The 26,361-nt window shown below is 41.9% G+C and overlaps 1 protein-coding gene across 3 annotated transcripts in view; it reads right to left on the bottom strand.

The window, feature by feature from the left end:
- Positions 1–572: 572 nt before the first annotated feature.
- The window catches only part of TASP1 (taspase 1), a 244,122-nt gene continuing 218,333 nt past the window's right edge, over positions 573–26,361 (bottom strand). The window contains exons 14-15 of one of the 3 annotated variants that reach the window (XM_079944648.1): positions 7,232–7,333; positions 573–633 (exon numbers count right to left, since the gene is read on the bottom strand). In XM_079944648.1, the coding sequence (XP_079800774.1) occupies positions 7,274–7,333 (60 nt within the window). In that variant the 3' untranslated portion in view covers positions 573–633; positions 7,232–7,273. Of the gene's footprint in view, positions 634–6,997; positions 7,334–8,127; positions 9,399–26,361 lie in introns of those variants that run through there. The other 2 variants (XM_079944647.1, XM_079944646.1) reach the window with 2 other exon arrangements.

Here is a 26,361-nt window from a genome sequence, read left to right on the forward strand (position 1 = left end):
AACATAGGTGCACCTCAATACATAAGGCAACTGCTAACAGATATAAAAGAGGAAATTGACAGTAACACAGTAATACTGGGGGACTTCAACACCTCACTTACACCAATGGACACATCATTGGACACATCCAAACAGAAAGTTAAAAAGGAAACACAAGCTTTAAATGACACAACAGACCAGATAGATTTAATTGATATTTATAGGACATTCCATCCAAAAACAGCAGATTGCACTTTCTTCTCGAGTGCTCATGGAACATCCTCCAGGATAGATCACATCTTGGGTCACAAATCAAGCCTCAGTACATTTAAGAAAACTGATATCATATCAAGTATCCTTTTCTGACCACAATGCTATGAGATTAGAAATCAATTTCAGGGAAAAAAATGTAAAAAACACAAATACATGGAGGTTAAACAATACGTTACTATATAACCAAGAGTTTGGGCTTCCCTGGTAGCGCAGTGGTTGAGAGTCTGCCTGCCGATGCAGGGGACACGGGTTCGCGCCCTGGTCCAGGGAGATCCCACATGCTGTGGAGCGGCTAGGCTCGTGACCCATGGCCGCTGAGCCTGCACGACTGGAGCCTGTGCTCTGCAACAGAAGAGGCCACAACAGTGAGAGGCCCGGGTACTGCCAAAAAAAAAAAAAAAAAAAAAAGAGTTCACTGAAGAAATCAAAGAGGAAATCAAAAAATACCTAGAGACAAATGACAATGAAAACACAATGATGCAAAACCTATGGGGTGCAGCAAAAGCAGTTCTAAGAGGGAAGTTTATAGCAATACAAGCCTATCTCAAGAAACAAGAAAAATCTCAAACAAACAATCTGACTTTGCACCTAAAGGAACTAGACAAAGAAGAACAAACAAAACCCAAAGTTAGTAGAAGGAAACAAATCATAAAGATCAGAGCAGAAATAAATGAAATAGAATCAAAGAAAACAATAGCAAAGTTCAATAGAACTAAAAGCTGGTTCTTTGAGAAGATAAACAAAATGGATAAACCTTTAGCCAGCCTCATCAAGAAAAGAGGGAGAGGACTGAAATCAATAAAATTAGAAATGAAAAAGAAGTTACAATGGACACCACAGAAATACAAAGCATAAGAGACTACGACAAGCAATTTTTTGCCAATAAAATGGACAACCTGGAAGAAATGGACAAATTCTTAGAAAGGTATAACCTTCCAAGACTGAACCAGGAAGAAACAGAAAATACAAACAGACCAATCACAAGCACTGAAATTGAAACTGTGATTAAAAATCTTCCAACAAACAAAAGTCCAGGACCAGATGGCTTCACAGGTGAATTCTATCAAACATTTAGAGAAGAGCTAACACCCATCCTTCTCAAACTCTTCCAGAAAACTGCAGAGGAAAGAACACTCCTAAACTCATTCTAAGAGGCTACCATCACCCTGATACCAAAGCAAGACAAAAATACTACAAAAAAAGAAAAATATAGACCAATATCAACGATGAATATAGATGCAAAAATCCTCAATAAAATACTAGCAAACAGAATCCAGCAACACATTAAAAGGATCATACACCATGATCAAGTGGGATTTATCCCAGGGATGCAAGGATTCTTCAATATATGCAAATCAATCAATGTGATACACCATATTAACAAACTGAAGAATAAAAACCATATGACCATCTCAATAGATGCAGAAAAAGCTTCTGACAAAATTCAACACCCATTTATGATAAAAACTCTCCAAAAAGTGGGCATGGAGGGAGCCTACCTCAACGTAACAAAGGCCATATACGACAAAGCCACAGCAAACATCATTCTCAATGGTGAAAAGCTGAAATCATTTCCTCTAACATCAGGAGCAAGACAAGGATGTCCAGTCTCACCACTATTATTCCACATAGTTTTGGAAGTCCTAGCCACAGCAATCAGAGAAGAAAAAGAAATAAAAGGAATACAAACTGGAAAAGAAGAAGTAAAACTGTCACTGTTTGCAGGTGACATGATACTATACATAGAGAATCCTAAAGATGCTACCAGAAAGCTGCTAGAGCTAATCAATGAATTTGTAGCAGGATGCAAAATTAATGCACAGAAATCTCTGGCATTCTTATACACTATTGATGAAAAATCTGAAAGTGAAATTAAGAAAACACTCCCATTTACCATTGCAACAAAAAGAATAAAATATCTAGGTATAAGCCTACCTAAGGAGACAAAAGACCTGTATGCAGAAAACTATAAGACACTGATGAAAGAAATTAAAGATGACATAAACAGATGGAGAGATATACCCTGTTCTTGGATAGGAAGAATCAATATTGTGAAAATGAGTATACTACCCAAAGCAATCTACATATTCAATGCAATCCCTATCAAAGTACCAATGGCACTTTTCACAGAACTAGAACAAAAAATATTAAAATTTGTATGGAGACACAAAAGACCCCGAATAGCCAAAGCAGTCTTGAGTGAAAAAAATGGAGCTGGAGGAATCAGACTCCCTGACTTTAGACTATATTACAAAGCTACAGTAATCAAGAAAATATGGTACTGGCACAAAAACAGAAATATAGATCAATGAAACAGGATAGAAAGGCCAGAGATAAACCCATGCACCTATAGTCAACTAATCTATGACAAAGGAGGCCAGGATATACATTGGAGAAGAGACAGTCTCTTCAGTAAGTGGTGCTGGGAAAACTGGACAGCTACATGTAAAAGAATGAAATTAGAACACTCCCTAACACCATACACAAATATAAACTCAAAATGGATTAGAGACCTAAATATAAGACCACACACTATGAAACTCTTAGAAGAGAACATAGGAAGAACACTCTTTGACATAAATCACAGCAAGATGTTTTTTGATCCACTTCGTACAGTAATGGAAATAAAAACAAAAATAAGCAAATGGGACCTAATGAAACCTAAAAGCTTTTGCACAGCAAAGGAAACAACAAATAAGATGAAAAGGCAACCCTCAGAATGGGAGAAAATATTTGCAAACGAATCATCAGACAAGGGATTAATCTCCAAAATATATAAACAGTTCATACAGCTCAATATTAAAAAAAAATAATAATAAGCCTCTGCTTTTGTGTTGCTGGGAACCTGGATGCAGCCTGTCTTGAAAGGAACATGTTGAGAGGCCTCATGCAGAAGGAGAGGCCCTGAGCTGACAAGGGGGAAGGAAGCTCAGTTGGTCCAGCCCCCAGTTCACCCTCCAACTAAGTTCAGCACACCAGTGACTACCAGTGAGAGCAGCAGGAAAACCAGTCAGAGAAGCCAAGTCTCACTGACAGAGTTGTGAGCAAATAAAACAGTTGTTGTCAAAGCTGCTCAGGTTTGGGGCGGTTTGTTATTCTGTGATACATGAAAAAAAGAACCCAAGAATTTTGGTCTGTGTATCCAGAAGAAGAGAGTGAGCATTAGCTAGACGGAGTAGGCAGGTAGTTAACAGGTTTGAGGGGAAATCTTGGTTGGAAAGATTAAAATCTTACTACTTCTGAACGGAAAAGGACGTTTGTTTTTTCTTAAGAGTAGAAGAACAATATCCTCTTATCTCTGAAGCACTGCTGGATTTTCCAAGGCCAGAAAAGGCCATTTTAAGAGCAACTCTTTGGATCTTCAAGATAGTAGCCACAGCAGAGGGTAAAGGAATTGTTTAGATTCTTTTCTTTCCAGCTTCTGAAGCTCTGTTGACAATCAGTGAAACCCCCATGGCAGTTTGAGGTAGAGAAACCCTCGCCCAGTTTTTCTGGCTTTGCCACTGTGGTTTCAGGGCTTCAAGGACTCTATCATGTAAAGGAGAAACCACGGTGCTTGCTTTCCCTCCCGCTTTCCACAACTGGTCACGAAGAACCACCCTGGGCTTGGCTGATGGGCTTCTGGAAGTCGAGTGTGCAGCCTTGGAGGAAGGCCCTTACCAGTTTTCGATGTAATCCTTCCTGTGGCCGTACACTTCAGAGACGGCAGTGTGTGGGAAAAGAAAAACTGCCTGGTCAATTTGGTTAGCCTGTGGGTCTCTGATGATACACATCTGGGCTAATACCTTGTGAATTTTCCGCAAATGAAGTGTTGGGGAAAGGCAGTGTATTGCTTAAGAATTCTAACTCTCCCAGAATAAATATTAATGTAAAAGGATTGCTTGTATGTTGCCAACCTCCCGCTCACTCACTCCCACCTGTAGCCCACGACATTCACCCACCCACACCTCCTTCCCACATTTACCAGCTAAAGTCAAATTCATTGTACACACAAAGGCTTATCTTCTGGGTTCAACCTTTTTTTGGGCCAGTTCCTGGGAGGGAGGAGTGGCTTCCATCCATCATCCCTCTGTAGATTCTCCACCCCGTGACCCACCACTGCCACCCTAAGTAGCGCAAGGAGATAAGGCATCACGGCACAAAGGGATTCACAATGTTGAGCAACTATAGGGTTTATGTCAGAGTAAAGGTGATGGGTTTGACTTAATAAACATTTTGGTTTAGGAAATATGTTAGGAGGCAATGCTTAAAAATTTAATCATATACCAAAGGGGAAAGGAAGGTGAGGGATAAATTAGGAGTTTGGGATGAACAGATACACACTACTATATGTAAAATAGATAACAAACAAGGACCTACTGTATAGCACAGGGAACTATACTCAGTATTTTGTAATAACCTATAAGGGAACAGAATCTGTAAAAGAATATATGTGTACCTGAATCACCGTGCTGTACACCTGAAACTAACACAACACTGTAAAACAACTATACCTCAATTTAAAAAAAAGACATTTAACCATAAAATTATGTTAAGGATATCCAGGCTTGAGAGATGGCTTCCTGAAAACAGGTGTCATATGAGGTTGTTATAGCCTGGTCAACATGTAGATGTGTTCACAACACAGGGATGCTGACAACACTGCTTTGGTCTCTTCAAGTCATAACACACCTTTGGCCATGGTTTCTTCCAATTACCATTAACACAATTCCAGGCCATTTCCCCTAAGGTGTCCATCAACCTGTGACGACCTGCTGCTGCTCAGCTTCTGTTCATTCCCACCTCCTTAAAAGCTTTCTTCTGCCCCCAGGGGTCTGATGGCTGTCAGCACTGACTTAGTCATAAACTTTCACCTTCGTGGTACTACCAGCCTTATCACCTGGAGAATGTCCACCAGATGTTATGGATGAAGATAGCTCATGAGGAGCACAGGCAGGAGGAGAGTCCCCGGGGTAAGGGGCTGGCAGCGGGTGCACTAGCAGACCAGTGAGTCTACCCTCCGCAGGAGAGAGTATAAAGGCCCTCCGAGGCTTCATGACGAAAAGCATATGGAACAGAATGTAGCTTAGCTTCAAGTTCCTCAGCAGCAACCCTAAGACAAGGAGTCGAAAGCAAGTAGTGCATCTGGGAGGTGATTCCAGGAAACATAGGTTGGGGGTGGGGAAGTGTACAGGGAAGGGAAGAAAGCCAGTACAAGGTGTGTTTATAAGTCAGTGACCACTGGGGGCAACTGAAGTTTAAAATCTCTCAAAAACAGTGTGAAACACCTGCCTCGGAATTACCCCACCCAAGGAGCAAGGGAGCTCCTTGTATATTTATACAACAACTTCTGTTCATCACTTGTTGAGAGCTGCTTCTGGGGGTGCTGTTTCCCTGGACTTCTGGCCCACTGTGTGCAGGGACAGAGCAGCTTTCCACAGTTCCAGAGAAAGTCCTCAGGCACAGAGGTGCAGATGTGAGCCTGTAAAAGTTGTCTGGGGCTCTGTGAAACAGAAGATCCATGGGCAATGACAGTGATCTGTTCCAGGACACCTGCTGAGTTGGCTAAGACCTTACCTAACTGCTCATTGCATGGACCTGTGGCCTCAGAGAATGGATGCTGAAAATGTACTGTCAGTACTGTGATCAGTTTATAAAAGTTTCAGGATAAAATGTATATATATATTGATATCCATATATGAATTAGCTAAACCAGCATTGTACGGGGAAGCAGTAAATGAGGTATGTGTAACCCTATAGGTTTGGACAGCTTTCCATGACATTATTAAGTGAAAATTGAAGGTTATATAACCCCACTTGGGGGTTCAATACAATCCCATTTTTGTGTTAAAAGCACAGAAAATTTATATATGAGAAGAGTCTTTAAGAATAGAAGCTAAGGGACTTCCCTGGTGGTCCAGTGGTTTAGACTCCACGCTTCCATTGCAGGGGGCATGAGTTTGATCCCTGGTCAGGGAAATTAGATCCCACAAGCCTCGTGGCTTGGCCAAAAAAGAAAAAAAAAAAAAAAAATAGACGCTAAAGGTTATTTGTAAAGGTTACAAGTTATTAAAGTGTTAATAACTCTTGTCTCTAGGGAAGTGGGGTTATGAGTTAATTTTTTGTTGCTTTTCTTTATTTTCTATGTTTTTGTAATAAGCATGGATTGCTTTTATAACCATGACCAGATTTTTAAAAATTCACAATAATGAAATATAATTTCAAGATATGAGAATAGTTCCAGTACTTTTCTAAATCTTCCTTTCTTCCTTCCCTCACACCCTCCATCTGTTACAACAGAGTAACCTTACTTATTTCAGGTAACTGGTATGAACATCACCACTCTCAAACATGGGAGAGGATAAAGAATTCGGCACAAAAGGCTTTTGAGGAACCAAAAGAGATGTCCTTACATCTATAAACTAAAACTCATCCATTTTGCTCACAGACAAGCATCTCAGACTAGCATCAGGGGCTTGTTTATATGTTCTTCGTACACAGTTCTAACAGACGTTGGCATCTGCGTTAAAGTTCACATTTAGAAGAGGCATTTAGACGATAAGAAAGGGCCCAGGCAGACACACAGGAAGCAGTGAGAGGTGGCAGAGGTGACAAGCGAGGACAGAGCCCAGACAAGGCTGCCACACCTGTCAGTCAGCACAGGGACTCCTTAGGGTAGAGCACACACCCTCCGCCTCCTTACCAAGTGCGGAAGACACCCCTGTTTCCAAACTCAGAGCAGGATCACAGTGACAGCCTTGAGGCATCCAGGCCAGGCTTAACTGTACCCAAGAGAACCAAACATCCAACGCTCAGGCCTTAAAATGAAATAGAATACAGGCCTATAGTTAGGATCATCCACATTAAACGTGGGTACCTTCAAACACAGCTTCAGAGTCTTGGTGATATAGGCCAGACTAGGGAATGAGGTTACATTCTTATCTGTTTCTATCTTTCCTACTTTTGTGTGAAACAAAGTTGATTTTATATCTGTCAATACCTTCTGGTTCCAGTATCTCTTCTTTAACATCTGATCTTATAATTAAGATTTCTTGCCTCCATGACCCTTCGACTTGTTTTTCCTCCTGGTTTCATAATATTCCTTAAATTAGAAAAAAAAGAAAAATTAGAAATTGGAGACTAAAGTCCTAACAAACTGTTTTTGGAGGGGCTGTGTTCTTTTATACTGACCATTTTAATCTCTTCATAAAAGGGGTGTTTAACAAGCCCAAACTTTTAAATATGAACAGAATAAAGTCAAAAGGAGATGAAAGAAATGGCATTCCTGGTGAAATAGGTCAGATGATTTTCAGACTCCAAAGTGTCCTGATAGTTTTATGTGATCCAATCCAGTTCCTGAAAAAACCCTGCCAACAGGTAACAGGTCTTTGAAAGCTTTTGAAGCCAAAGGCTCCCCACCAGCCAGCCCATCTCTTACTAAGTTCTCAGCCTCATTAAGAATGAGAAACAGATACCACGGCACCAACCTGTCTACGAGAACACAGCGAGACAAATGTAATTGCCTGTACGAGGAATATAAGTCAGCAACTCCCAAAGCATTCATATTTACACCCACTCCATTTTGGTTGTCTTTCCTTTATAATTTGCCCATACATCGATGTCAAGTGTATAATTTCATCTGGGGCTTTATCAGTTACCGCCCAGAGCCATGATTATATGGTGCAGGGAACTTCCTCCCCCTGAGCGAGTCTATCTTTAGTATCTTCTTAATAGTTACTTCTTACATGTAAAATCAAAAGGAAAGTCTTGGTTTTCTTATGTGGCTCCAGAATCACTAAATATAACATTTAGAAGCAATTTATCAACTGAAACCATTGACTTTTCAGCTGCCACTACCATTTCTCAAAGCAAAGTGTTCTTATGCCTTCCCTTGGCTATTTTTTTTATCAAATTACAATGAAAATTTTAGGGACTTCTGTATTGACCATTCAATCATGTACTAAGTTCGTCTTTCATCTTGCTGGTGTCCAGCCTAATTAAATAGAGATGAAACTGAATTTTGAATACTCAGAACCACAGCAAGAGGCATAAAGTTATGATTTCCGGAAGAAGTAACTTTTTACAAACAAAAAAAGGCTCTCCAATCTACGATTCAAAAGATAATTTATTAGTCTGAGAAGAGGAGTCACACACTATACCCAGTAATATGTTTCTTTTATTTTTGTTCCTTTATCTTAAAAATATATTTAAACAAGAAACAAAGATAATATTGAATTTTCCCATAAATTTTGCTTTCTTATTTACAGTGTTACATTGTAAATAACATTCCATTATACACAAATTAAGGACTGTGCATTACTGTATGTTCTCTTTACATATTCTTTCATAATATAGTACACACAGCTCGAAGCTATGCAGTATTTAAGCTTAGAAAAGCTTGAGGAAAGAAGTACAAACTTTATCAATAAGACTATTACTTAAAAAGGTTCTGACCTTAATTCTCTGCTAGATTGTTTCACTGAAACCATTCTTTGTTAAAGAAAAATGCCCCATATGAGGGATGAGAACAACAGTTTAAGTTACCATAGGATCCACTTAAACTGGCTAACAAATAAAAACACTTTGTTACTAGCACTGTTATCATATGGAGCATGGCCACTGTCAGTCATTTCAACAAGTAGATTGCAGTTCCGACATGTTATATCAAAGACAGTTGGTACCTCTTCGTGAAATCAACAATGTTCCCTGCAACTTTAGGTTTTACTTGTAAACAGTTAAAGACACATTTTGGGAAGATGATTTAATCATTCTTGGACTGAGGTTACACAATAAGGAGGAGTTTCTATTTCATCGAAGGAGAAGCAAGCATACGCACTGCACGTGCGCAAGGGCGCACGCATACGCACGCACGCACACACACAGAGTCCCGCTCATCTGCCCAAAACGCGCGTGTCACCAAGCGCTAACTACAGCAGCGCTAGTGTCGCGAGCGATGCACGAGGCTGTGACAGGAATTATAAAACGAGGAAGATAAAACATCCAACTTCGGTTAAAACCCTGCGAAGCTCGGGTTCTGAAATGCCGCTCAGATGCTCTGTGTTCAGCCTGAAGGTTCAGCTCACTGGGCTCTCCAGGCGGCAGACCCCACCTTCAATCGCCACGGACTGTCCGGCTACCGCACCGGGAGGGAGTCTGGAAATGTGAGTCTGCAGAGGAGGAGACGGAAGACTGTTAGAGGTGCCAGCTGTGTCCCCCTGACGTGCGACAAAGGCGGAGAAAACACCAGAGCATCTTGGCTTCTCTTTGCTTCTGAGCATCTACAGGCTGTGCTGGCGGGTAACTCAGGTGCAGACAGATCCTGTTTGTCCAAATCTCAGGGGATATTAACTGAGTACCTACTACCTGCCAAGCACAGCACTGGTAGCTGGAGACAGAGACCGGGACAGCCCAGGCCCCCAGGAGCACAGAGCTTACAGTTTAGTCACACTCAGAACACGAGTGGTTTTAAGGCCACCTGTATTGAGCATATTCCAGTTACCTGAAAACTACCAGTTGATATACATTTTGTCCTCTGAACATTAAAAGCAACTGAGAATACCCGATTCATGTTTATTCCTTCAATTGACTCCTTAAAGGATTTAAATAGCTTACAAAAATCAGATCACTCAACAACCTCAAGTGAGGCAATGAAAAAAAAAGAAAAATAAGAACTTACAAAAATAAGTTAAAGACAGGCATGAGTTAACACACAAAATCTAGCCTGAGTTCTGTCCCTGTGCTGGAGGCAGACTGCTGCCCTGTCTCAGAGCTTCCCAGTGGCCAAGACCAGACAGGGGTCCACATGGTATAACGGGATCACACAAACCAACCACTCAAAGGAGAAAACCATTCCCGGCACAGAGTCCAAGGAGCCATTCCTCTTGTAGGGCTTCACCCACAGCAGGTACCGTGTATAGTGGACGAGTGAAGACAGCGGTTGTACAAGAAGGAGTTTTGTAGGGCTGAACATTACAGCATCACTCAAAGGAGGCCAGCAGGAAAAGCTCTTCCACAAGGGGTCAGGACCACGTCAGCCAGGAATTCCTTTTTTTGATGATCTGGCTTAATCCAGGGATAGATAAATGTCGGAGTTTCTAAGAAGAACAGAGGGACTGTATATCCTTCAGGTAATCCTCTCTGATTCTGCTTCTCCACACAAGCTTTTCCTGAGGACTGAACCCAAGGGAGTTCAAGTCCCAGAGTGAACTTGCTGGATGCAGCTGGTGAGGCGGCCAAGCCTGGGGTGGGTCTGACATCCTCTCACACAACCAAAAATAAAGCAAGCATATGCTTTAGATGGAGCAAAGGTAAGCTACCTGGCTTTAGTTTGACGGTGGGGACTGTTCTTGGGTCTCACTGCACTGTCCTATTAGAGGAGCTGACATAAGTCAGCAATTTGGAAAGCTCTGGAGAACAGAAAATGTTCTCTGGGTACTTAGTGTTTCTGTGCGCAAGGCAGGAAGCCACCTGTAACCTCCAGGAGGGAGGCCCGTCAACTTTGGGGTGGAGAGCTGGGCAAGGCAGTCCATGTGGCACCTCCTGGGAGGTGAGTATCACTGAGTTTGGTCGCCAGGCTCACGCCTCTGGGCACCCTGTCCCAGAATCTGGCCTTGTTATTGCATCTGAAGGCTGTTTAGTGCATCTTATTACATCTTATAAGTACGGATATATTATACCCGAGAAGTCCACAGTAAGACACATTTGTGGATCTTTCATTTCTTGTGATGTCTTATTGACCTAGCGGGAGAAGTTTGAAGAGGACGTGTTGTTTGATTCTGCTACCCAGCAGCCCTTGTCACATCAGGCACAAAATGCTCAGATCCACAACTCCCAGGGCTCAGTGTTGATGGGGCCCTTTTATTCTTTCAGGGATTCATTAACATGAGGTCAAAGAATTTTTTTCCCTGAGAGAGGAGAAGCCCCTTAGTCTATCTCATCTCTCATCTCACCCTCCTCAGCCATGAAAGAGTCACATGGCTAGGACAGGGATCAAGAATGTGGAAAACAATATGGTGGTTCCTCAAAAAATTAAACATAGGATTATCATACGATCCAACAATTCCACTTCAGGGTATATACCCAAAACAAGTAAAAGCAGGGACTCATATATATGTACACAATGCTCATAGCAGCATTATTCACAATAGCCAAAAAGTAGAAGCAGCCCAAATGTTCATCAACAGATAAATAAACAAAATATGGTCTATACATACAGTGGTATGTTATTCAGCTTTAAAAAGAAATGACATTCTGACACATGGTACAACATGGATCAACTTTGAAGACTAAGCTCAATGAAATAAGCCAGACACAAAAGGACAAATACTGCACGATTCCACTTAGATGAGGTACCTAGAAGTCAAATTCACAGGACAGGAGGCAGAATGGCGGTTGCCAGGGGCTGAGGGTAGGTAGAATTATGGGGTCATTACTAAATAGGCATACAGTCTCAGTTTGAGAAGTTGAAAAGTTCTGGAGATGGACGGTGGTGATGGTTGCACAACAATGTGAATGTACTAAATGCCCCTGCACAGTACACCCAACATGGTTAAAACTGTAAATTTTATGTCATGTATATTTTAGCACAATTAAAAACAAAAAAAAGAGAAGAAAGCAGAAATGACCATTTTCTTCCTGGTCCAGAACGGTATTCTATAAGATGGCATTAAGAGAAGGGGTTAGCTAGGAATGAATCCATGGTGCAGACCCCAATGGAGAAATATTAACACCAGGTTCTGTTCACAAATAGGTTGAAAATTTCCAATCAGGTTACTTAAGATATCTGTCCCTAAAAGTGAAGCTCACAGGAAACTCCACCCTCACATTTCCCAGAGATTCAGAGAGAATCCAGTGAGACTTCCTGGCAGGCCTGGTGGTCCAGGCACCAGAGGCAACAGAGAATAAATTAATTGTTAAAAGATCAAAGAGCGACCATATGTCCAAGCAGACAGCCTGCAACTTGCCCAGGGGAATGTCAGTCTTAAAGCAACTGATTTTTCTGCTGAGCATGAAAAAGACCCAGGACTAGAAGGAAGAAACTGCTGTCCCACAGACCAGGGGACTTGATAGCAATCCTCTGAGATTTACAGAAACACAGATGGCCAATCCAAACTTACCTCTAACATTCCTACCCACACCAAGTTTACAACAGAAAAACATCTAAATAAACTGAGCTAAACCACAAAGTGTCAAGGAGAGTTAGGAAGGAAAAGAAAAAAGAACTGGAAAAGATGACAAAGGTCTTGAGATATTTATTAATGGTACATGGACAAAATACTTCAAAAATACATTGAGATTTGTATAAATTGAGCTGTTTACATAAGACAGAAATGCTCAACCAGACAAACAAGTTGTTAAGATTAACTTCTCAGGATTACTGCTTCCCTAAATTATCATCTAGTCAAGGGGGATTTTGCAGTTACAAAACACACTGGCATGATTTTGGTGTTGAGGGGAATAGAATGGTTAACCGTCCAAATGTATGTCAACACTTCACCAGTTTCATCAATCAACATGGTCTTCTGACTCATCGGAAAATAAGTAACCTTGGCCTGAAAAAGTTTGAGCCAAGATGTATTTGAAGCTTTCTGTGGAAATTTCAATGGAGCATCAAATCATATTATAAACAGTGGGGGCTGTTTAAGAGAATATTTTATATGAGTGTTTATCTCTAAAAGTTCTTTTGAAGAAGTGGGTTTGAATTCCTTGAGCCTAAAAATGTCTGTGGACAGTTCACCACTGTCTACGATGAACCTGTATGCCAGCATTTAAAAGTGTAATAAAGTATTTTATATTGGGTGTGTAAGGACTGTGCAGACTCTAGGGTGTCCTACAAGCATAAGACCTTAACAAGGTGTCTTTAAAACCATTTAAGTAGCAGTGTACTTTTATTGGAATTTGGAACTAATGAGAAATAGCACATGAAAATGGTAGATGCCAGAGCAGCGGCATTTTGGGTATTCTCCCTCCATTCCTTCAGAATGCCTCACCCATACACCTCTCTAACGAGGATTCCGTGTCTCTAATATCCTTTCGATTCTTTCCCCGGGAAAGACGTCCTTGACTGGATCCTCCTCTAGATCTAGAAGCCCTCCTTCTAGCTCCTACAGCTCCCAGCTGAGCATTTGACAGCTTGTGATGTAACTGTCCGGGTTTTGGTTTGTTTTGAATTTTTGAATCTCTGTAATTGAAAGCCAGCTGGAGGCAGGAGTTTGTCATACACTCACCTCTGTATTCCCTGCACCTGTCAAAGTGCCTGACACAAAGGCACACTCTGGAAATGCTCATTGAGTGGAGAAGTGACTAAAGTATACCCTTCAGAGCTATGTTTATGTACAAAGAATCTCAGGTGTTTTAACTCGTGTGACCAGTCAGTTTGGTTAAAAAGTCAATCACACTAGTTTGTTATAGTAAAGATTATTTTTAAATAGATTTTTTAAAAGTATGGACTGACTCCATTTTCCCACTTTCCAAGTGATTATGCTTTTAGAATGGAGATAGAGCCTTAGATTCTGCAGATGCTAACAGTGCCGAACCAATGGAACCCAATGGCCTTGGAGTTAGAATTCTCTGCTTTCTTGCTAATTCCCTGAGTGACCAGACAGATCCTTGAGGTTAACACTCCTAGAAGAACTATCACCTTGTAAATTAAACTGTCTATTCAAAGCCAACAGTCTTAGGGCTGTATCTTTCTATAAAACCAAATACATTGCATAATAACATATTTAGCCTGAAGACTTCAAAATGAGAAAGTGAAAGAAAAAAATAATACAGAAATTATATAATTGCTTGATATCCTAATCACAATCTAAGTAGTAGCTGAGACTTCCTATCTTTCATACTCGTGTCTTTAAATCTTTTGAGACTACCTTAGTGACTGCTTTTTGTGGTTTCCAGGAAAACCATAAGCACACAACTTAATTTTGAAAGTCTCAAAGCCTTCATTTAGTGGTTATATTTTAATCCATCTTTCCACTCGCGGGAGAGTTGCTTGAGATCTGCCACAACAGTCAAGGGAAGATTCTCTTAAACAAGTTATTATCCTCCTTTGGTGGGGTCAGGGACATAAAATCTAGACAGACACAGCTCAAAAAAAAGCTCTTGGAAATATTTTATTCATTGGTTTCATAATTCTGAGAGTTTGGTTTTCTGCCTTTAAAAAGAAAAAAACAATAGTTTTTTCATTGATCAGTGGCTAAGAAAGTGCATGTAGCATACAACATATAGTGTCCAATTCTAAAGTTCATCTACAAAGGCAGTTTATCATAAGGGCTATGTGCATGGGTTACAGGATCAGAGCACCTTGAATTCTGGGCCATCTCTTCTTCCTGGACACAATGCTGGACTACATTTCCCAGGCTTCTTTGCAGTTAGATGTGGCTATGTGACTGCAATCAGGCTGATGGACTGAAGTGATGTGTGCCACTACCAGGCCCAGCAGAAAATCTTACAAACCATTCTCCATGCACTTTCTCTGATGACCTGAGGCCTAGGTGATGTAAGGAGCTTGGGACCCTGAATCATAATTTGGAAGAGAGTCCTCTGCCAATCAGAAACCCCAATTTGTATTTTATGTGAATGAGAAACATGCTTCTTATTGTGTTTGAACAACTATACACATATATTCTGGGGTTTGCTTGTTACAGCAGCTGGAGTTATCTTTAACAACGATTCCATCCGGGCCTCTGCACTTACTAGCTATGTAACCTCTGCTGGTTACTTAACTTCTCAGGACCCCACCTCTAAAATAGCTATACAGTAAGTCCCCTACATATGAACCTTCAACTTGTGAACTTTCAAAGATGCGCACGTGTGTTTGCATGTAATTACATAAGTTAGTTCATGCGTCTGGCGTACACTGTCACATGCGTGCATCCTCTACAAGTGGTTGTGTTTTTGTGTACTTTACTGTACAGTACTGTATAGAGTACTGTAGTGCAGTGTCTTTATTTCAAGCCCAGGATGTCCAGAGTCAAGCGTAAAAGCAGCAGTGATGTAGCTCATACTGCTAAGAAGCACCAAGACATAACAATGGAAACAGAAGTAAAAATAATTGAGAGAGTGGAGCGAGGCGAAAAGATGGTAGATGTCGCTCGTTCTTATAACATGAATCATTCAACCATCGGCACGATTCTGAAGAATGAGGACAAGATCATGAAACATGTGAAGTCTGCTGTGCCGATGATGCCAACAATAATATCGAAGAAGCGTGGAAAAGTGACGGAGGAGATGGAGAAACTTCTCAGTGTGCGGATGCAGGATCACATCAGTGTCGAGTCCCGCTCAGCTTAATGGTGATTCAAGAGAAAGCTACAAGACTTGAAGAAGAAACATGGTAAAGAATCAGAGGGCACATCTTTTAATGCCAACCATGGCTGGTTTCATCGGTTCAAGGCTAGAGCCAACTTTCATAACGTAAAACTAAGTGGCGAGGCAGCAAGTGCAGATACAGTAGCTGCCCGGTAGCTGCCTGGGAATTTCCTGAAACGCTTCGAGAAATTATTGATGAAGGCATGTATCTACCTGAGCAGGTTTTTAATGTGGATGAGACAGGACTGTACTGCAAGAGGATGCCAGACCGAAGTTACATCAGTAAGGAGGAAAAGCTGATGCCAGGCTATAAAGCAGCAAAGGATAGGCTAACTCTGTTGTTTGGTGGCAATGCTTCCGGCGAACCAAAGAGATACACAATGCAGGAAATGGCAAGGGGATTTTCTTTATCCAAGGAGGCACTGTTAGTTTTTGAGGCACAGGACCCGAACGTAGAATGGTACAAGAAGGTTGCAGCAGCCGTTCAGAATGCAATCCAGTGCCTCTGTGTCTTCTATGACGAGAAAAAAAGAGCTACTACCCAGACATCACTGGATCGTTTTTTCAAGAGGGTAGATAGAATTGAATCCAGCAAGGAACCAGAACCTGTGGCACTAATGTCAGGCATGAGTGAAATTGCAGCTTGCCCTCCCTCTCCTATTGCTGACGATCCTTCAGCCCTACCATCTCCCACCTCCTCTCCCTCCTCCAGTCAGTACCTCTTCTTGCCTGTTCACGCGATGCCAGCCCCTGTGTGCCAGCTGTTGTACTGTACTACTGTACTTTTCAAGGTACCATACTGTAAGATTAAAAATGTTTTATTTTTTGTGTTTTTTTAATGTTATTTGTGTGAAAAGTATTATAAACCTATTATAGTACAGTACTATACAGCCGATTGTGTTAGTTGGGTACCTAGGCTAACTTTGTTGGACTTAAGAACAAGGTGGACTTTACAAACTTGCTCTCGGAACAGAACTCATTCGTATGTAGGGGACTTACTGTAAGAGCATTTGTCATCAGGTTGACAAGGACTACATGAGATACTGCACGCAATGAAAGCATGTGTCAACACATTAGATTCTTATTATTCAAACAAACGCATAGCCATAGCACAAAACATTATGCAGCATAATATCTATTACACATTAGTTGATATCCCGGAATTGGGTAATTCTATTTGAAATGTTTGATAGTCTTCAAAAATAGAACGAGATATTTTAATGAAAAATTAGCTGCATGCTAAAAGGTAAGGTTGAAGAAAATGGACATTTTTAGGCCAATATTTTTGATGCTGCTGTTTTGCTCTCACTGATACAATAATTAACAATTGCTGAGTATTTGCTAACTACTAAGGGCTTTGTATATACCTGCTTGCTGTATCATTAATCTTCGATGGCTCAAAAACAATCAGCTCAGCGTGCCTGGGTGCTACAGAGAAAACCAAAGTGGTAGAATACTGGCAAATTACCTTCTAAGAACACGTCATGTTGTTGGGAAGACAAGTAAGGCCATATGAGATGATTAGAAAACCATTAACAAAGGCACGTGACCATACACTTAGAGGGTGTAACACTCCAATGTGTTTTCCAACACTACCAAGCTATTAACTCTGTGGGTACTGATTGGGTGTCCTACTATTTAACTCAGGCCTGACACCATCTACCAGGATATAGAGCCCACAGGTTAAGAGCTCAGTCCCACAAGACTGTCTCCCCACAATGCCAGATACCAATCGCAAGTTCAGGTTGTCACCTGCACTTCTGGCCCATGGCTATAAATTGGCTATAAATGAGAGGTTCCCACCACCCCCTCCTCAGGTTTGATTAATTTGCTAGAGCAGCTCATGAAATTCAGGAAAACAGTTTACATTATAAAAGGATATAATTTAGAAACAGCCAGATAGAGAAGAGATGCATAGGCAAGGAAGGTAGGAAGAGGCTTGGAGTTTCCATGCCTTCTCTGAAGGCACCACTCCCCAAATCTCCACACGTTCACCATCTCAGAAGGCCTCTGAACCTTGTGTTTCGGGGGATTTTTATGGAGGCGCTGTTACATAGGTATGATTGAATACGTTACTGGTCATTGGTGACTGAACTCAGTCTCTAGTCCCTCTCCCCTCCCCATAGGTCAGGGGGTGGGGCTGAAATTTCTAACCCTCTAGTCACATGGTTGGTTCCCCTGGTAACCAGACCCCAAGCTTAGGTTACCTTGGGGTTTTCCAAAAGTCACCTCATTAAAATAAACCCAGGTGTGCTTGAAAGGGGCTTGCTATGAGTAACAAGATACCCATTTAACCTTTACGGCTCTGAAATGATTTCAGAAACTGAGGACTAGAGATCAAATATTATAGCAAAAGATGCTCCTATTGCTATTATCACTTGGGAAATTCCAAGGGTTTGGGGAGCTGTGAGTCAGGAACCCTGGAGGAGGAACAAATATGTACTTCTTATGCTAAATCACAGTACCACAGATACCCAACCACAAATGCTAATGAAGTCAAGAGAGAGAGAGCATGGATGTGGATCAAGGAGGTGGGGCAGGCTCTCTGGAGGCCACGGCACTGGACAGCAAATAGGACTGGAGAGCAGTGTTGGGCCTAAGGGAGAGCTGATAAGTTTGCTTGGTTTGAGCCACACAGTGTTTCCAACTTCTAAAGATATTAATAGAAAATATTTCAAAATGGGGAAATTGCATACAAGCATCTTGATTTCTAGATACTCTTGAAAAATCTGGCAACCCTTGCATTCCCTCACCAGAGTAAAGTCGCAGCTACCTTCTTTAGAAGGGCATTTTCGGCAATAATTTCCCACTGGTGGGGCTGTGTTCTGCCTATGGTGTGTGCTCAGATGGCCCTAACATCTGTGATCATCTTTCAGTGCGGTTACTATTATTGGTCCATTGGGTTCAGATGGTGGCAGCCCGATCCTCCCACCAACCTTTGCCTAATGGTTTTGTAACCATAGAACCAGTCCAGACTGGACCTATCCTGTTTCTAACAAGATACTGAGTTGTTTTCCAGAGACAACAGAACAAAATCTCAAGTCATGCAGCCGAAGCATGCAGAGGAGATGTGCACCTCAAGCAACCTGGAACCAAACCTGTTCCCCCGACCCCCTCCAAAGGACCAGGGCCTGACCTGAACCTGAACTCCAGAGCCCTTTCAGAAGTGAAGGCTCTGCTGTCCAGGAAGGTCCGGTGCTGAAGCCCATCTACCACACCTTACCATAAATGGCCAAGCTCCAAAGCCCTCCAATCAAAACCTGCCCCACCGGAAGCGGAAGCTGGGATGAAGTGAGAGAGTAGCATTGACATAACTACCAAATGTAAAATGGATAGCTAGTGGGAGGCTGCTGCATAGCACAGGGAGACGAACTCGGTGCTTTGTGACCATCTAGCGGGGTGGGATAGGGAGGGTGGGAGGGAGACGCAAGAGGGAGGGGATATGGGGATATATGTATACGTATAGCTGATTCACTTTGTTATACAGCAGAAACTAACACACCAGTGTAAAGCAATTATACTCCAGTAAAGATGTGAAAATAAAAATAAAAAACCTGCCCCACCAGTGCTTCTGCACACCAACCCTCCTCCCCTAACTCATAAAAGTTTGACTGAACCCCAGATGGGGAGACAAATTTAAGTTGTGTTTCCTGTCTCCTTGCCTGTCAACCTTGCAATAAGCTTCTGCTCAGTTTTAGCAGTCACTGATAATCATTGCCTAGACCCCATTATTTCAAGAGTTACCAACAAGTGGTTTCCTAATTCTATCACTGTCAATACATTAATAGCTGGAATTCTTCTATAAAGAACTTTCTCAACTTTTTGGTATTCCACGATAAAGTGCATATAAGAAAGGAAGGGTAAACACTTGATTCTTTTTCTTCCTTTTCAGGGTTCTGAATAATAAACCTTCAAAAGCAGCCAAATGCTCTCCCCCTCGTCATTTCTTGTGATGTTAAGAAGGCAGTTTTGTTTGAAGGCAGATGGTAAGAGATTACAGGGGGAGCACAGTTTGGGGAAGAAATAGGGATGGAAGAAGGAGGTACAGCATCTTCTTCATTCACACCAGCCAAAGGCGAACTCTTCTATGTTTAAAAGACAAAAATAAAAGAATTGTGAGAGCTGCTTTTAAACTGCCCCTATGAAAAAAATGGGCTGGACTGACTTGCTAGCTGTGTTTCGGATGACTAATCTGTAGGCTCACCTGTTTTAAGTCAAATATAGTACCTGCAGGATGAGTAGCTCCTTTTGGGCTGACACAAAATGAGTATTGTTGTCAGTTAAACTAGTTAAGTTTGCTCAAGATCAGCTTTACTCTTTAGCAGAAAGTTCTCTTCTCAAAGACAATTGAAGGTTAGCACAGCGTATTAGTCTGCTAGGGTTTCCATAACAAAATTATTTTCCCACAGTTCTGGAGGCTGGGAAGTCCAAGATCAAGGCATCAGTAGGGCTGGTTTCTTCTGAGGCCTCTCTGTGTGGCTCACAGATGGCTGTCTTCCCCCAGTGTCATCACATGGCCTGTTCTCTGTGTGTGCAAATCCCTGGCATTTCTTCTTATAAAGACGTCCTATTGGATTAGGGCCCTGTCCTTATGACCTCATTTGACCATAATCGCCTCTGCAAAGGCCTCATCCCCAAATATAATCACAGTGGGGGTTAGGGCTTTAAGATAAAAATTTGGTAAGGACAGAATTTAGTCCATAATAGATACAAAGTAAAATCCGACAGTGCCCCATATGCTGTGGGCTGCATTCATTCTCTGGCTGGAATCCTCCTGCCTTTCCTTTGGCTCATTCCTCTCCATCTCCACTTGGCCTCCTTGCTGTTCCTCAACCACGCAGCACATTCCCGCCTCGAGGCCATTACACGTGCTGTTCTCACTGCCCAGAAAGCTCTTCCATCCAATGCCCAGGTAGCTCACTTGCTCATTTCTGCCAGATCTTTACTCAAAAGCCGCCTTTTGGGGAAGGTTTACACTGGCCACTCACCTGAATTTCACTACTGCCACCCTCTCTGCCTCAACGTTTCCTATGTCCTTACCGTATCTAACCAGCCATCCATTTTGCTCCTTGATCCCATTCATTGCCTGTCTCCTCCACTGGGACAAAAGCTCCACGAGGGCGAGGAGTTTTATCTGTTCATTGCTGTTCCCTCCTTACCTAAAAGACAGCCTGGCCCATGGAAGGGGCTCTGTATGTTTGCTAAGCCAATAGAGGATTTTGTTTTTTTTAATGAGGATTTGGGAAATGAAAGAGCAAACGGCAAATTAGACATTTTATAGTTTTTAGTTTCATGTTTTGTAGTTTTTGATTATAGCTTGTAAGTCTGTTACAAATTTTTGAAGAGATTTGTATAAATTAAACGCTCAAAGTGATATTGAAATTGTGAACTTTACTTAAAACTCTGAAAATAAAAGTCTAGGTATTTCCCAGGATGGACACAAAATATGGAAATAATATGATGTGACATCATCTGTTCATTCACCTCAACAACTACATGCACATTATCCTCTCTGAGAGAGATGGTCGGGGGCGGCAGCAACTCGACAGTGGTCAGGTGTGGGCTGCGTGCCTGGCAGGTCTGCTGCGTCCTGCCGCATGAATGAAACTGCAGAATTCAGCGCTCAGAGGAATATGGAAAGCAGGAGGGCTACCTTCTTTGCAGGGCAATTTCCCTCCTGGAGAGCGGGACAAGAATGTCTCACACTCAATCTTACAACTTACCATAAATATCTGAAGAGACAGATATTCCTTTCCCTACCATTTTCCCTTCTCTTGTTAATTCTGCCTTATTTTTCAAATTGTTGAGTCCTAGGTAACTTATATTTTTCAATCTATTAACAGTGTCACATGAACTTCCTTAAAACAACACAGAATGATGTGTATGTTTTGTAGAATAGAGACCCATTTAGCTGCAGGCTCAGCTTGTCTTCTGCATCATCACTGTGCTACTCGGGGTGTGTAGAGTTGGGGCTGGAGGTGGCATGCTGGCTGAGCACACCTTGTGCCCTTACACAGTGAATTCTTACCTGATGTGACAACAGTCACTCTCTGCTTTCTTTTACTGGCACAAATGTGATAGGCCTTAAATGACCAATTCCAGAGAGAAGTGCTGAGGAAGTGTGTCTGGTTGGTTTTTATTGCTTTGTATCTACTATGGGCTTTTTTTTTCCTTAATGACTTGAGTCCGGAGACACTATCCCCAACTCCCATCCTTTTCCCAGAGGTTCCCTCCCCACTGCTTTCAAGAGCTGTCTTTCAAGGAGACACAACTTGTAAATAAGAATATTCTGAGCATTCTTTGTGTGCAGCATTAAAGTTTGGAATGTAGTTTACTGCTCTAAAAATAGAGTTTGGTCTTCAGACTTCATCCTGAAAGCAGATGTACTCAGCTAGTTGACAGTTTCACATGAACCTGCTTAATATAATCCAGAATAATGTGTATATCTTACAGAATAAAACCCCATTTAACTACAGGTCAAAAGATCTGGGTGCTCACTTCCTTAGCCTGTGTGATATCAGGCAAATCAGTGAAAATCTCAGAGCTGTAAAACAAGGACTCTGGGTTAGACGGTCTCTAGAGGAGCCTCGCAAAGTTTAACCTTCTCTGACACTGACCTTCTTTAGCTTTTGCATACATTGTGAATGAGTCTAAAAACAAGCGTTTTACTTCTATCCCATCACTGTCTTAAACTGAAAGTAATAAATGGGCCAGAGCAATGTGAAGATGTAATTCCCAAGTTCAACCCAACAAATCAGAAATATCAACAGATTGAAAAATTAATGCCATATGTTAGTCATTTTACTCCATGTCGCCCCTACCTCGTTTTCCACATTTAGAACAAGGATGCCATAAAAGACCATTGGCAAATGTGGACAAAGCACAAAGACAGCATTATGGCAGATTTCGTTGTTAGTCCTGAAACAAGCCTACATAAAGGGAAAGTTCTACTGTTCTCACATAGAAATATCATGTCCAAGGAGCCTTAAAATAAGACGAAAATGAGGTCTGATGAGAACAGTATGTTGTTCAGTCTCTCAGCAACTTTTGTTACTTCTTTTACCATGCAACGACACCACACTTCAGAGGCAACATCAGACAACGCTGCCCCTTATTTTTATCTTAAAAGCCCCGTGAAGGCATCCACATAAACAGGGCAAGCCCACAGTACCTATTATAGCGTCACTCACGTGAAGAATTATCATGGATATTCCATTCTGCTAAAGGTGATAAAAGCTCTCCACTATTTAGAAGTATTTATTCTGCACTTATTATGAGGGGACAGAAGAATGAAACACACATGGATCTTGCTCTGAAGGCAATTAGGTCTCTGTAGGATGCGGAAGCCAGTTCCTTGTGAAACTAGTTCCTTGTAAAATCTTAATAAAATACGAAGCCCCTACATTTGCATAATGCTTTAGTTTCCATAGTGCCTTTGCATCAATGAGATGGCTTCAAAATATCCTCTCAGTTAGACATAGGTATACTATACCTATTTTTCAGGTGGAAAAAAGGGGAGGCTCAGAATGGTTATGTGGTTTGCTTATGGTCCCAGAGGAGGTAGAAAAACTGAGACTTGAATGAAAGCCTTTGGACTCCAAATTTAGGGCTCTCTTTACTCCCACAGAGCCTTAGCGTGAAGGATTCTAAATCAAATTCTAAATCTGTTAAGAGACACAAATTTATTTTTCAGGGTGAAATAGGGCTTGCTCGGAAAAGCTACTGCCACACATTTTACCAAAAAATTTCAGGATGATTCTGGGATTCAGAGAACTGGGTTTGAGCCTTAATTCTGCTGCGGACGGACTGGAGAGTCTCTGAACTGGGGGTCACTAGATCTCTGGGCTTCAGCATCTTCGTAGGTGAAAATGAAAAATTCGCCTCAATTATATTGGGAGTTCTTTCCAATTCTAACATTCTTTATAGTTTTGCATTAGAATGGCCCTCTAAATGCGGTTTACATATTTTTTTTCAAAAACCTCACATGTGTAAATTTTCCTAGAATTCAGGTTATAGATTTTTTTAAAATAGCCCCAAGAAGTAATTGAAATCCCAATTGGTCCTAGGACTTGTATCACCTTCTCTTTAGACCCAGCCTAACTTAAGAGTGGAGCTCTTAGATAGTGGTGTTAGGACCATTTACTGAGACCCAGTACATCAGAGTATCTGAGGGTGGAGGCCAGGAGGCTGGATTTTCACCCCACCCTCGCCCCTAGGATTTGCACCCCCATCTCTGCAGGAACAAAGCCTGTCCCTAGGCTACCTTTTGGATAAGGAGGGAGGCAGGCAGTGAGAGGGACAGTAGACGTGTCATACAGACAACACGGAAACACACCTCTGATACAATCATGTTTATGGTGCATTCTGAGACTGTGGAGACCTTTTATAGTCTTTACTCTGATTTCTAAAATTTTCTTTACCTTTTTTCTCAAATGTTCAAAGAGGTACATGACTATTTTTCTATTAAAAATTGATTTTAAAAAAGAATAAAGCAAAATATGCCATTCCATGTAGTCCAAACAATCTCAATTGTGTAAAAAAAAAATCGCAATTGCAGACGCCGAAGGAACTATATCAAAATGTTAACAGTGGTTAAAGTGGGGCAGTTCACTGCATTCCAGAAGGATTCATTCAGGGCCAGGATTACATTTTTTTTTTCTCCCTGTCATTTTTCTGTATTTTCTTAATTATGCAGCAGAGTGATTTAGTGAGTGTTTAATGCAGCAACATAATCTATTGAGAAATTAATCTATGTCCTTTCTAACTGTTCAAGACCCATTCTGGGAGGCATGACTGTGTTCCCACGCCACTCCTGAGCACTGCCAAAGAAAAGAATGAACAAAATAGCTGTACTGTCCGCGCAGGACCCAGCAGTTGCATCAAGACGACCACCATCTTCTCCTTGAAACGCCTCCTTTCCTTGGCTTCCAGGACCCCACCGTCACCTGTTTCTCCTCAACCTCTATGGCCACAATTTCCCAGTCCCCTTTGCAGGTCCCGCCACGCTAAATGCATGGGAGTTACCTGGGACTCAGGCCCCTCTTCTCCCATCTGTGGTCACTCCTTGGTGACCTCATCCAGTCCTGTAGTTTTATAAAAAGCACCTATATGAGGAGACTCCCAAATAAACACCTCCAGCTTAGGCCTCTCCTGACAACTACGTGGTTAGAAGCTTTGGTTTTGGAGTTCAGAATGTCTGGCTTGAATCTTGGCTCCACCTCTTGGTTGCTGCGCCACCTTATATAAGGAACTTCATATTTCAGATATTTCTTTCTGAGGGGCTAATGGGAGCGGGAGGTGTGAAGCTAAGAGGAGGAGATCTAGTCGAGCCCTGCAGGCCCATGTGCAGCATGAAGGCCGGGGGTTTACCTTCGCTCCTGTAATGGTAAGCCCTGGGCTGCCATTTCCTTGGTAAAGACAACCAGGTGGCCCCTTCTTGGAGAACCTGGTGGGGAAGACTCAGCATCCAGATGATTTGTACTGAGTGAAAACCCAAAATGTCAGTAACAGTCTTCTGGTTGGTAAGCTGCCAGATAACATGGATTTTACTATAGCTTGAAAAGAGCATCTTGTATTTGAAAAGAAATGAAAGGCTAATGTTGAAACTACCATAAAGAGTGAAACTACTATTTGTGTAATGGACTATTTCCTGAGAATTTCAGTTGATCTGTCAGTGAGGAATTTGGGAGGGGTAAAAATAAAAACCGCCAACAAACTCTTTGAAGAAAGTTCTCCTCGTCAAAACCATCTGCTTCCTGACTTCTTATTGATCTGACCCGTGCGACACCAAAGAACTATTAAGGTGTTGAGACGAGAGAGGGCAAGGCTTCCCAGGCTGGCTTCTGCTGGTCCTGGGAGAGGCTCTCTGAAAAAAAGGAGCCTGGTCAAATGTCAGTCCCAGCCCACTTTTCTCAGAGCCAGACAGGCATGGGAGCACGTGAAGTTCAGACACTCTTCAATAAAGGAACCCACGGACTCTGTAAGCCAGCTCATCCCAAATGTCAACGGATGCCGTCCTTCAATTCCAGCTGCACCCAAACTCCTATAAAGAGTGTGATGAAACCTCCCTTCTCTTTTACTCTAATACTGAGACCTCAGTTCCTCACCTCCCCAGCCACTAAATGTTGGGGTACCCCAGGACTCAAGAGTTGGGCCACTTTTCCTCAACTCATTTTGTAGAAAATTATCTGTGCAGTGTTCTGGACATAAAGTGAAGCATCTGGTTCCACTGGAGAAAGAGGAAAGAATAATAACTCTCCAGAACTACCTCCTCCTCCGGCTGCCACTTCATTTCTTTGCTTCCATTTACAGCAACATACTTTAAAAGACTTGTCTATTCTTGTTTCCACAGCTTCTTTCCTTCCATTCTCTCTAAACCCTCTCCACTCAGGTTTCTGCCTTGACCGCTGCACTGAAACGGCTCTTACCAAGGTAAGCAATGACTTCCGAATGCTAAATCCAGTGGTCTGTCCTCAGACCTAACTTCATGGGCCCAGAGTACAGGATCTGATAAAGCTGATCGCTCTCTTGGCCTTGAAATACTTTCTATCCTTGGTTTCTAAGATCCCACTCTCCTCTGGTTCTCCACCAGCCTCTACGGCCATTTCTCAGTCTCCTTTGCTGGGTTCTTCACCTCTCTGACTTATCAACACAGCAATTCCTCAGAAATCTTTTCTCCTGGCTGTGGTCCCTCTCTTGGGTGATCACACCTAGCCTTGTAATTTTAAAAAAGCATTTATATGCTGAGATTCCCAAATACACATCTTCAACTTAGTCCTCTCTCCTGACACACACATCCAACCACACGCTGACCGTCTCCAT

The sequence above is a fragment of the Stenella coeruleoalba genome, assembly GCF_951394435.1.
Source record: "Stenella coeruleoalba genome assembly, chromosome: 15".
NCBI classification, from domain to species: Eukaryota; Metazoa; Chordata; class Mammalia; order Artiodactyla; family Delphinidae; genus Stenella; species Stenella coeruleoalba.